The sequence below is a fragment of the Sitophilus oryzae genome, unplaced genomic scaffold (assembly GCF_002938485.1).
Source record: "Sitophilus oryzae breed Bouriz unplaced genomic scaffold, Soryzae_2.0 scaffold_347_pilon_pilon, whole genome shotgun sequence".
NCBI lineage: Eukaryota > Metazoa > Arthropoda > Insecta > Coleoptera > Curculionidae > Sitophilus > Sitophilus oryzae.
In genome coordinates this window covers 330,290-343,154 of record NW_022146915.1, presented here as the reverse complement: position 1 = coordinate 343,154, position 12,865 = coordinate 330,290, and the positions used below count along the sequence as shown (strand labels likewise).

Genomic DNA, 12,865 nt, shown 5'->3' with positions numbered 1-12,865 from the left:
AACCTCACTTTAATCGTGGAAAGTGGAAAATCAAGGTCATGGCCGTCAGTGAAATAAAGCTAAAAATATAGATCTGCAACTCTGTCATTCGGTCAATTCATGCGATACTAGCGCTTTGGTGCCAAGAAAGTGAATTAAAATCCAACTTTTTACCCCCGCTTTGTATTCCCGCCTTTTATTTGAATTTTAATCTGAATAATATGGAGATATAAATCTCTATCTGTGATAAAATTAATATTTTGATTAAATAGTGCATTTCAAACATTTTTGCTCATAATAATAAAACATTAATATATTTTTGGAATGGAAATGAGAACAGAAAATCTACTGGGCGAAAAAATAAAAAGTTCATTAAAAAAACTGCAACTTCAGCATAAAAATATATTTGAATCGCTTTGTATATATATATAAAAATATCTATTATTAAAACGTCGTATTGTTTTATTAGATTAAGATTATACAGGATGAGTCTTAAATAAGTGTACATATTGTTATGGAATGAATGGTATATTTCGATCAGACTAAGACGTTTATAAGGTATTTTTCGCAGAAAAAAATATTTTTCAAAGAGAAAATCACTTATTTTAAATTTTCAAAAATAGCTTAGCTGTTTTGGACTTATTTGAAAAACGGTAAAGAGAAAATATGCTTCTTTTATCTAGATTTACCAGCCCTGAAAATATGTGCATTTATTTAGGTCTCACCCTGTATAACAGTTACTATGTCCGGCATATTTTAAAGAAATATTAAGATTCGGGATTGTGAGCTTATTAAAAATTAAAACAACATATTGTTTAATATATTTATATTTATATTTTGTCTTTGTATACAGAAACATATATATATTTTTTCTAAATGCTCATATAAAACTTAAAACTCTTTTTAGAAAAAAAAATACAATATATTATTGTTTATCAACAGAATAAATAGGTATAAATGAGTGGTGATCATTTATTTATTTATTTATTTCAATAATTTAAAAACTCTAGAAATTAAAAGTAATTCCTTATCAAAACTATATAAAAAAAGATAAAACAAACAATAATAAAATCTAAAACAAAAGAATAAAAAATTATTTACATTATTAACAAACCTAGGTACCTATGCTTCAACTCAAGAGGCTGTGATGAATGAATAATATCGAGAAAAAAAAGGCGTCAGAGATGGCTTGGAAATCAGATTGCTATCATTTCGAATGTAAAATTATATGGGGAATGTCATCGATCGTCATTTACAAGGTAAATGGATGCCTTTTGTTTTCATCATATACAGTATTACAGGTATTACTATAGTATTAGAATCACAGCATTAGGATTTCTTCCTTTGGTAAAGACTAAAAACCATCGTGCATAATAAACTGTATGCAAAATATTTTTAATTGTTTCGACAAAAATAATTGTTAAAATAGCAAGGGGTTAGCAAAATTCCTGTCAGTGCCAAAAAGACAAGCACCAAGCATGTCTTCAGATGTGGAAAGATTATAATAATGTTTATAACAATTAGACGCTTATTAGCTGCGATCTGTTTGGCTGAAAGATTAATAATTTAGCAGTAATTAATTATGTAATTATTACTAATGGATATTACGGATATTACTGTAACTATGGGATGGTTCAACCATTGTAGGTTCTCTCTGTAACCTCTTGTTTATTTCATTTCATTATGCTATAAACTGTAGACTATATAGGATGCGTCTTAAATAAGTGCAAATATTTTCAGGGCTGGTACATTACGATTAGCGATGGGAACTATCGAATGGTTACTGAATGAATGATTTCAACTATCGAATGGTTTTATTTGAATAAAATCATTCATTCATTTGTATACTAAAGCATATAGTGACCCACGATAAGATTATTATAATTTTCTCTTTCCCGTTTTTCAAATAAGTCCAAAATAACCGAGTTATTTTACTTTGAAAATACCGAAAAAGAAAATGTTTGCTTAAAATTTGAGAACCTTTTCTAGGTTTTCTTTCTTGTAAATTTAATCTACTACCTATGTTGCCATATTATCAAGAAATTATGTTTTTTAACCAAAAACTAAAAAGAAATTCCAAATTTTCAAAAAAAAATCGATAAAAAAAACTCATAACCGTTTTTTTGTTTGTGTAACCGTTGTCGAAATATTAATGAACTACCCCTAAAACTATTTGCACCTAGTTAAGACCCACCCTGTATATGATTCGATATTTTCACCTGGTAAGGTTTTATTTTATACTAAAAATCTGTATTTAAAACTTCTACTTGGTTTTAAGAAACCATATGGTCTTTTAGCTTTATTATAGTATTTTTTTTGTAAAATTGAACATCCTCTGTTTTAAGTACATTTCCAAAATTTTTACAGAAATATTCTTCAAACAATATTGACGATAATAATTGTTAAAAGAATAATTTTCGACATTTTTATTCTTCAGAATGTATGTCTCTTTCTAATATCTTTTCTTAATAATGTTTACAATTTTGTAATTAGTGAGTACGAATAAATAGTGAAAGTTATCAGAGAGAATCAGGGTTAAGTTTCAGTAACGTTTTCTTTATTCTTAAAATCGTATGTCTGGCTGATGGATTCGTATTCCAACACTCATCAAGTAACTTCGTGATTACTTTAAGTATAGGATCATTCAACCATTTTTCATTAATCTCTGGTTTACTTTCTTTCACTATACTATAAATCGCAGACCACGTTTTCTCCTTATTCGATATTGTATCTTCATAAGGTAACTTATACGATGTACCTGTTACCAAATCTTCTATTTCACATCTATTCGCCATCTCCCATAGAACCAAAGAGAAGCTATACACGTCGGACATCTTAAAACTCTCGAAGTTCCTGGCGTCAAACGTTTCAGCAAGTATTTCAGGAGCTAAATATCGAAACTCGTTATTATAGTAGTCTTCAGGAACATGAATTTTATTCTGTGAGTTGTCGTATTTAGCTGCCTTCGTAAAATCACCCACACAACATTCCTTGTCTGCCTTTACAAGGATTGATTTGGTGGTGAGGTTGTTGTGGGCTATGGCAGGTTTGCCCTTGCAACCTGAAATTTCCAGGTGAAGGTAACAGAGTCCCCTGGCGAGGCTTCGCGCCAACTTGAGGAGGTCGGCTGGATTTAACTTGTTACGTTTAAGGTATGAACGAAGAGATCCCAGCTCGTGGTATTGCGTGACTGTCAGAAACTTTGATGATGGTCCTGTACCTGGAAGAAAATATATTGTCATCGTTTAATTTAGAGGGGTACCATCTTTAAACATTATCATTTATTACAAATAGAATGGACCATTGAAAATCGGTCCAGCCGTTGAGTGTACGGCTCAGATTCTATGGGGAAAGTGGGAAAGGGAAAGGGAAAGGGAAAGGGAAAGGGAAAGGGAAAGGGAAAGGGAAAGGGAAAGGAAAGGGAAAGGGAAAGGGAAAGGGAAAGGGAAAGGGAAAGGAAAGGAAAGGAAAGGAAAGGAAAGGAAAGGAAAGGGAAAGGGAAGGGGAAGGGAAAGGGAAAGGGAAAGGGAAAGGGAAGGGAAAGGGAAAGGGAAAGGGAAAGGGAAAGGGAAAGGGAAAGGAAAGGGAAAGGAAAGGAAAGGGAAAGGAAAGAAAGGGAAAGGGAAAGGGAAAGGGAAAGGGAAAGGGAAAGGGAAAGGGAAAGGGAAAGGGAAAGGGAAAGGGAAAGGGAAAGGGAAAGGGAAAGGGAAAACGTTAAAAACTAAGACAGATCTTGCTAAGGAGCTTACAAAATCACACCACAGAACACTTCATAACTGAGTGCGCCGATGCAACAACCATTCGTGCTATAAACTTTGGTAGAACTGATATCAGAGATGGAGAAGTAATGAACTAACTTCTGTAAAACCGTCTCACATACTGGCTTTTGTCAAAGCTCTGAAGAAAACTCAAGAAAACTCACAATAGATCTATAAGGTCGCGGTGATAACTTTCCCCATCTACAATACCATTTTAAAGCATTATTAGTTACTACAAATAGAAAGGGATTAAACTGAGATAATCCAAAATTGTCAAAAAGAATGCATCAAACTAATTTAATTATTTAGACAAAGTTTAGAGATTTGAGGAGTTTATATACAGGGCGTTTCATAAAACTTGTGCCATCTCTCGTGGGGAGATTCCCCATGTAAAAATATAAATTATTTTTGTTATCAACATAGGCCCGATTCTGCTCTGTTTCGTAGCTACAGGGTGTTAAATTCTTAATAATCTTTCGATTTATTATAATTTTCTTCAAAGTATTTTTAGTGATTTGAATGAAATTTTGAGGGTCAAAGTGCTACATATCTTAATGCTAAAAAAGTGTCGATAAATTCATCAGGGACGTGCATATGGGTTTTCACTGGATTTAAAAAAAAACATGTGCACCACTGACTTTTTTTCTTTTGATATCAAAATGGTTTAGGCCGTTTAATGTCAATTAAAAGTTATCTCTTGATATTTTGTCGAATTCGGTCTCCTTGATGAATTAATAAAATGAAAATAAAAATAAAATTAATAAATTATATATTTTACCTAATTTATTATTAAATATTATTACTATTAGTTATTACTTTATTAGTTCAACTTAAAGCAATTTAAAATAAAAAAAATAATGGTATTTAAGATAATTACAAAGCACCTAATTTTAAATAGTTTTAACCTGAAATTCTAAATTATGCATTTCCATACTCATCTTTATAGAAATTCTATTTAAAGGCCTTTTCTTTTAATCGGCATTAAACTGCTTACACTATTTCGCTAACAAGAGGAAAAAAAAGTCGGTAGCATACATGCTTTTTTTAGAAAAATATTCCAGTAATAACCCATATGCACGTCCCTGGTGAATATGTCAACACTTCTTTAGCTTTAAAATATGTCGCATTTATAGTAACTTTATTACCCTCAAAATTTCATTCGAAACGTTAAAGGTAGTTGGAAGAAAACTATAATAAATAATCGAAAAAACATCAAGATTTTAACACCCTGTAGCTACGAAACAAAGCAGAATCGGACCTATGTTGATATGAAAAATTAATCTTATTTTTACGTGAGGAATCTCCCCACGAAAGATGGCACATGTTTTTTGAAACACTGAAACACCCTCTATAAATTCTTACCTGTAATATCAGATGCTATGTAGCCCAATATGTTTTCATGCCTCATCAACACCGTTTGATAAGTTTTTGCTTCCCACTTCCATTCGTCCTCATATTTCTTGACATACATCTTTACAGCCACTTTTTCGTCCCTCCAACTTCCTATCCAGGTTTCGCCATATTTACCTTAAAACATAAACAATAATAACATAGACATATTTTGCTTATTATTAATCAACTCGGAATTAAAATAAGGTTCAAAGAGACAGGGGGAGGGGGCAGTTTCCGCACCCTAGCTTGCTGGTTCATGCATAATTTCAAAAAACTACTGTGTACTTGCAAAATGATCTTAAATAATGCTTGTGCTGGAGTGCTTGTTTAAATGAATCATCAGCTTAGAAAAGTAGCCATGGGAATGAGAAATTTGTATTGTCATATCTTTTCAAATAGAAAATTAAAAAAATAAAAAGAAATCGGATCCCAAGTAACATAAATTGTTTTTTAAGGGTTCTAAGAGCAGCTGCATCATCAAATATGGTGATATAGCAGTTTTTAAAGCAGGATTAAAAACTGAAATTCAGTTTTTAATCATCTGCTGATGATGTTAACATGGTTAGCGAAACGCGCGTCCAGTGTAAAAGTAAAAGTGTTTGGGTGTATTGTGGTGATTTTTTGTTTTATTTTGCAAGGAAATTAAAGATAAAGGATTATACCATATCCGTATTTTGCCACATTCTTAGACAATTTCTTTATTTTTAAGATTTTGATAGTCAAACATCAACAAAGTATTTCTTATGTTTGTGACTAAATTTTCTCGAAAATAAAGCCATAATTTAAAATTCCGCTACTATACGGAAATAGATTGAAGTTTTGTGATAACAGTGATATATAATTTATATGGTTTTGTAACAAGTTGCTTGCTATTTTATGGCAAATGCTGAAGCTCTGCAAACCATAAAATAATTAACTAGAAAGAAGTGTCAACTCTGTGTTAAATCGTATAAACACGATACGCCACCGAAAGCCTTCGTTGTCGTCTGGAGAACTAATTTTCCAATTGACAGGTTGACATGATAAGGACATGATGGCTTAATTTTCATTTCCGTTTCCGGTTATTCAATGGCGGGCCCTCTTTCAGTTCAAATGTATTTTGTATTTTTTCTTTTCATAAATAAAACCAAAAAATAATTTATTCACATATATTTATTTGAAATATGGAACAACGTGACTAAATAAATATAAAAATATAGAGGATTGTATTGTTTTAATACCAATTAGTTAATTATATGCACTTTTAACGTAAATTAGTTAAGGTATAAGCATGACTTACAGTAATTTGTAAATAAACACACCTATTCGCAGATTTCAAGGACAGAAAACGGACACAGGAACATGAAAACGGGAGCCTTATAGAAAAACCTGAAAACAGAAAAACAAATTTTATTATACTAAAATTAACAATGTAAAAATATCAATAGGTATAAAATATAAATATACTGTTTAAAAAAAGCGTCCATTATTCCCAAAGAGACCTAGCTTATAAATCAAAAAGAAGCAAAAAGAGACTTTTAGTCGGATAACATAATCAGATTATCAGTCCGATTTATTGCATTATTGACAATAAAAATCGCACTTACTGGAGATAACTTATGTTGGCTATAGTTAAAAATGATCTTACCTTGATGTAAATTGTTTCCATTTTCAAAAAAATCGCCGATCAAAGAGATTATAACACCATTTTCTTGCATCTAAAAAATGTAAAAACAGTGTTTATTTACTACCTATTTTTCATATACATGGGACATACCTACTACTGCAGAAACGTCATTTTCTCCAGGATTCTTCATGTAATATATATTTTATATACTTTATTACCTTTATATTTATAAATTTGAGCCGAAATATTAAAATGAACTTCCAAAACGAAACTAAACGGAATGAATTAAAATGGCGTCGAATATTTTCTAATTTGTTCTAGAACAAATCTGAAGTTGTCTCTGAAACTAAAATCTGTCAATTCTAAACTGTGAAGTTAGACAATAGTTAGACAAAAACAATGCTGTCCTTGTCTAGGCGGCCATGCTTGTCGTGAGGAGAATGACAGGAATGACACATAATGACTGTTTCCAATTTTCCTATTTCACTGTCACCCCCCTGCTGCAAACCTTAATTAAAGCACGCGTGTATTTGGAATTTTGGGTGTGGCTTAATACGACAGGATCGGGCTAGGCCTTAGGCAGATTTCTGAAATATAATATATATTTCCTTCGGCCACACACTCGCTTTACCCGACCCCTGAGAGCGACCAGTAAGTACAGCGTAACTACAGACTCTTAAGTTAAAAAATATTTTAAAACTTCCTTAAATTGTCTTATTTTTCTAAACAATTACCTGATGCAATTTTAAGATCCATCTGAATCTGTTTGGAGACCGTTCTTTGCACCACTCCCATCACTGCAAAATCCAGACTCGTACTCGACTGGCTGCATTCCACAACTCTGTCACTCATCTCTTTGTCCAGGTACGTAGTATCCGTGATATTGATGTCGTTTTTGTTAATTTCCTTGTTCTGCTCTTTCTTCTTCTTGTGCTTCTTCTCCTTGTGTCTGTATCTGAAGTAGACGGCCAGCGAGATCGCTATAAACACAACCAGGCTGACTGCTATCGACGATATGAGAACTCTTAAAGTTTTAGTGTCCCACGGAATAGGTCCCGTAGGTTTTTTGACGTTGATAACTGGCAACAAGTGTTTGTTGCAGTTATCGTACGTGTCACAGCATTTCATAATGTTCTTCTGGGCGGTTGAAATCAGTCTGGAACGACACTGAAAGAGAAATTATCATACATTTTTTTGTCTCCTAGATTTGTCTCGATCTCCTTCGCCTTCTCCTAACTCCTAATCTCACGTGGGATTTTTCAAAATTTGTATTTTGAGTATACCGGGTGCGTCTCAAAAGCAGGGCCTATCTTACCATAAGGCACATAACGCCCGGGCCTTGGGCCCGGTGGTCTTATTTTTATTTTTGTTTTTTTAATAATTTTAAAAAATAAATAAACATTATTATATTAAAATTATATCAATCTAAAGCTTATTTTATTTAATTCTATTTTCCTTATCAGAGGTAACTGTTTTTTTTTTCTGCTATGTAAATTTACATTTGAAATTATGAACATTTTACAACCTTTAACAGATACGTCTACAAGAAACCGTTGATGTTCTTCTTGTAGACGTATCTGTTTTAAAAAAGTAAAGTGTTCTCGAATAGTTGAATTTAACTATTTTAAATAGTTTTTTTCTTTATTCTTTGTATTTTTTTGCTACCGACGACGGAAAGAGATAACTTTCCGAAACGTTAAGCATTTTTTTCTTTGTTAGGCAAATTTGTATTACTGTAAACATAACTTCTGACAAGCAGCGCCCGTTTAGGTTTAACGCCAGAAGTGTTTACAAAAAATAACTATTTTATTTTGTAGATTTTCTTGCAGTGCAGTGGCGAAATACCCATAAAGGATTTTTTTGGAGAGATGAATCCGCCACATAGGTATAGACATTTTTTAAAGTTTATAGAATATACTTATTATGTAAGAAACTTTACAGAATATACTTATTCTGTAAGAAAGTTTACAGAATATACTTATTCTGTAAGCTTTGCCAATACTTACGTAAAAATCTACCATTCCATTGGGCGGAAGACATCCGTAAGATAATTTCTGTTCGACTTCATCGTCTTGACCAATGCGCAGCTCCACCGACGTAAAGCACTTGCCTCCCGGTTTCGTGTGGCACGTGCCATACTCTCCCTCGGGACAATGGTCCTTACAATAGCAAGTGAGCTGTTTTCGATCTTGTAAGAACAATACAATGTCACGATTTTCAATTTAAATATATGTCATAATGTGTAAGCTTCATTCAGAACCTCCCAATTAGTGGTGTCGATTAGTGTAGAAGTTTGTTCCTCTTATTTTAATGTAAGCATTCAGATTCAGAACATCAAAATTAGTGGTAGTCATTTTCAATTAGTAGAAAAAGTTAACAATCTTTTGACTTTTCCACTAATTGTACTTCAAAATTTGTGAAGAATGTCTTTTTGGCCTTTGATTATCATTCGTCAAGAGTTTTCTGGTTAGAAATCAAAAGTTTATTATTTTATAAGCTAAATATTAGGCTAATTATTATTATTATAAGCTGTCTATCGCAAACTTTTGCTAGGATATTTTATTAATTTTAGTTGTGTTTTTTAGACGTTGTGAATGATCGTAAACTAAAAACTGTAAAGTGTAATTGAAACCACTAATTTATTCCACTAAATGAACCACTAACTTTCTGAATGAAGCTAAAGTCTGAATTATACCGGGTGAGTCTCAAAAGTGGCTTACCCCCTATAACTTTTTTATTTTTTCAGATAAATAAACGAGATTTTGTATGTTAGTATATGACGTAAAGCAGAATTGAATGGCGTACTCAATTCTTTTCGGCCACTTCCTGTTTCACCGGAAATGACTACAACTTTTGATTTTTAAATGGTACCTTCGGTATTTTTTTACTTTATTCGATAGAAAATAACACCCTGAATAAAATGACATATCATATGTCAACTTTTGACATTTCCGCTTAAAACAAAATTGTATTTTAAATTTCAATCTACAATGCCATGTCTGTCACAGTATATCTAACATTAATTTTTAATCAAGGAGTTCTGGAAAAATAGATTTGATCGTCTAATGTTTTAGTGTCTTGTCCTGACCGGTTAAAATATGCCCAAACCGTATTTTTAATCATATCCCATTTTTTCAAGAACGAGGGTGGCTCATTAGCATATTTTGAAAAAGCATTTTTTTACAAATAATTTGGTACCACACACCTGGTATTTTGAGTCAAATTGTCGTTCATGTTGCAAAAGTTGACACGTGATATAGTGTCATTCTATTCAGAGTGTCATTTTATATCGATTAAAGTAAAAATATACCGAGAGTGTCATTTAAAAATCAAAAGTTTTGGCTATTTCCGGTGAAACAGGAAATGACCAAAAACAATTGAATACGTCAATCAATCCTAATTTATGTCATATACTAACTGACAAATCTCGTTTTCTTATCTGAAAAAATAAAAAAGTTATAAGCGTGAGCCATTTTTGAGACGCACCCTGTATAGAACTTTTTATATTCCAAATTACAAATGACACAGTCCAATTTAACTTGTTGCTCTGTTTGCATAAAATTGGACGAATTTTAAAAGAAAATGATTTATATGTATACCGGGTGGTTTTCAAAAGTAGCTCACCCCTATAACTTTTTTTCTTTTTTAGAGAAAAAATCGATATTTGGCATGTTAGTAATCAGGATTAATTGACGTAAGTATTCGATTATTTTCGGTCACTTCCTGTTTCACCGAAAATCACTGCAAGTTTTGACTTTTAGTACTCTATAGGTTTTTTTTAATAAAACATATTTTTGTGTCTGGTAACGTCCTATTTATTTTTAATCTTTCTATAATTACTGTTAATTTTGACAAGTTTTATGTCAATTTTTAGTAAATTACATCTAGAGATTGACCTTGTCAAAATTATCATCGATTGTCATTCCGCAATCGTCTTTGACGCCGTTTTTTTCGATCATACGGTATTTAATAGATATTTTAAAGAAATACTTACTTTGTTCTTCACCTTCAAATACAATAGACATCACGAATGCAGAAAACAACACTGAGTTACAAACAAATTCGCTAAAAACACTTAAGATTTCTTAACTGGAAATCAACAAACTAAACAAACAAAATTTTCGTTCCAAAAATTCGTCCTCAGGCCTCAACTCCAACTGATGGGTCAGTCCTGGGTACTATTGCGTTTCAAAATTATCTCCATAAAAATAATCGTCAATTTTATGGCACACTTTACGCGCTAATCCTATCTCAAGTGGTTTTAACCCCCGAAAAACTGTTTCACAGGTACTGCAAATAGTGCTGGGGACAATAAAGGCAGTACCTTTCTTATAATTATTAGAACGATATTATGCGATATTATAAATGGGAAATTGTTAATGTTAACTGGGGTCTCCAGGTATAGACATGCGGGGTTTCTAAATTTCACTAGCCTCGATATAAGTTAAAATGTTTCTTTTAAATAGTAATCGTTTTTGTGTGTTGATTTTTTTCCCGAATGAACTTATTTGCTATAAATATGAATTATTTTTTATATTTATATTAGGAATGGGAATACGATACTACTAATAATATCGATATGAGGTCTGTTCCAACCCGCCGCAGAACCGTCACCGAACGATCACGCTCGTGCGCAGTAATTCAAATGTGTTCCAACCGAGATTTGACGGTTATCGGACGTTCCTATTTGCGTACCAGTCTACCTTGGGATCGTTTAATTACGATTTCGGAACGGTAATTTCGGTACATGGTCTAAATTGAGGTTGACTTGCGCATTAAAGCATATTGGCAGGGATTATCGATTTTTAACAGCCGATTCTGGTCAGGCGTCCGGCTGATGCTTCTGTCTTGGTTATTTTTTACGAATTCGAATACGTGTGCGTTATACTTTTGCTTGTGAGTTTGTGTGGAGGAGCAAATCGTTCGGAAATTTTAAATTGTACACTCTCATAAGTATCTAGATAATAATTAAGGATGAGTGACGATGGTATGATTGATTTCTTTACCTCCACTTCAGATAGTGACAATTCGGAGTTGCTGCCTAGTGAAAGGGTGAAAAATGAACAATATTTAGGTAAGCTTTAATCGTATTTTCTTGTTTCCTCGAACAAAAAAAACCGATTGATACACGCACGCTTGACACTTTTGACAGTTCCGAAAACAATTCACAAAGCGTTCCAACGTTGATACTTTTTGCACCGTCACGAAACTATTCGAACTCCGAGCATGCTAACAAAGTGCAAGAAAACCGATTCGAATAGGTTTGTTTCGAAACGATCCCGAAATGCTGGTTGGAACAAACCTATGGTGTTGCAGATTTCAGAAAAATAAGTAAACATAGAGGCTTCCTAAAAAAATTGTGTGTGCACTATGTGCGCATATTTGAAGCGAAACTTCTTACTAACAGCTATTAAATTGAAGGATTTGAAGAATATGTACATATATTTCTTTATAAATGGTTTTTATAAACTTCAAAAAATTAGATTTAATATAAAACCGTATACTATTCTAGCTTTATAATTTTATAATGTTTTTTTAATTTTTATTAAAAAACGATTATTCTCTACATCTATATCTCTGACTATTACTAACTGCTACTAACCAACAATTTGTTTTGTATGGTCTGTAGTCTGTTTTTGTTTAAATGTTTTGTTCATTATTCATGTTGGGGATTTATTTTTAAATTAATATTAATCGTAAGACAACCAGTAAACTCATAGAATATATTTCTTTTGCATAATCAAAATTTTTACTCTAAATTTTACATAACCAAATTGTCGCTCTAAATCGGTGTCTTTTTTAGACAGATGTCACTTATTGTCTTGTGATTATTCAATTCATTATTCGAATTTTCAGAATGTCGTTAACAAAAAAAATTAAAAAATCTTAAAATAAAATTTTAATCAATCACAATTGTTTATCTCCATCATTTACCCGATTAATAACGCACAAATTACAGTTCAATTACAAACAATTCATTATTTATAGTGATTTACAGTAAGAATTTTATTAAATTATACGAATATTCTCGTTGATTATTGGTTTGAAATAAATATGACAGTGTCCTCCAATGAAAATGCGAGTTACTAACTCTAAATTCTAATTCTGAGCTGGCAAATGAGCTAGATGC

General features: G+C 32.1%; 1 protein-coding gene across 1 annotated transcript; it reads right to left on the bottom strand.

The window, feature by feature from the left end:
- Nucleotides 1–2,116: 2,116 nt before the first annotated feature.
- Nucleotides 2,117–11,173, bottom strand: LOC115884728 (bone morphogenetic protein receptor type-1B-like). The gene is made up of 5 exons (XM_030903376.1): nt 10,730–11,173; nt 8,742–8,923; nt 7,470–7,902; nt 5,100–5,264; nt 2,117–3,199 (listed from the first exon to the last, which is right to left on the bottom strand). The coding sequence occupies exons 1-5, from the start codon at nt 10,758–10,760 to the stop codon at nt 2,499–2,501; spliced, it is 1,512 nt and encodes a 503-aa protein (XP_030759236.1). The 5' UTR covers nt 10,761–11,173; the 3' UTR covers nt 2,117–2,498.
- Nucleotides 11,174–12,865: the final 1,692 nt, after the last annotated feature.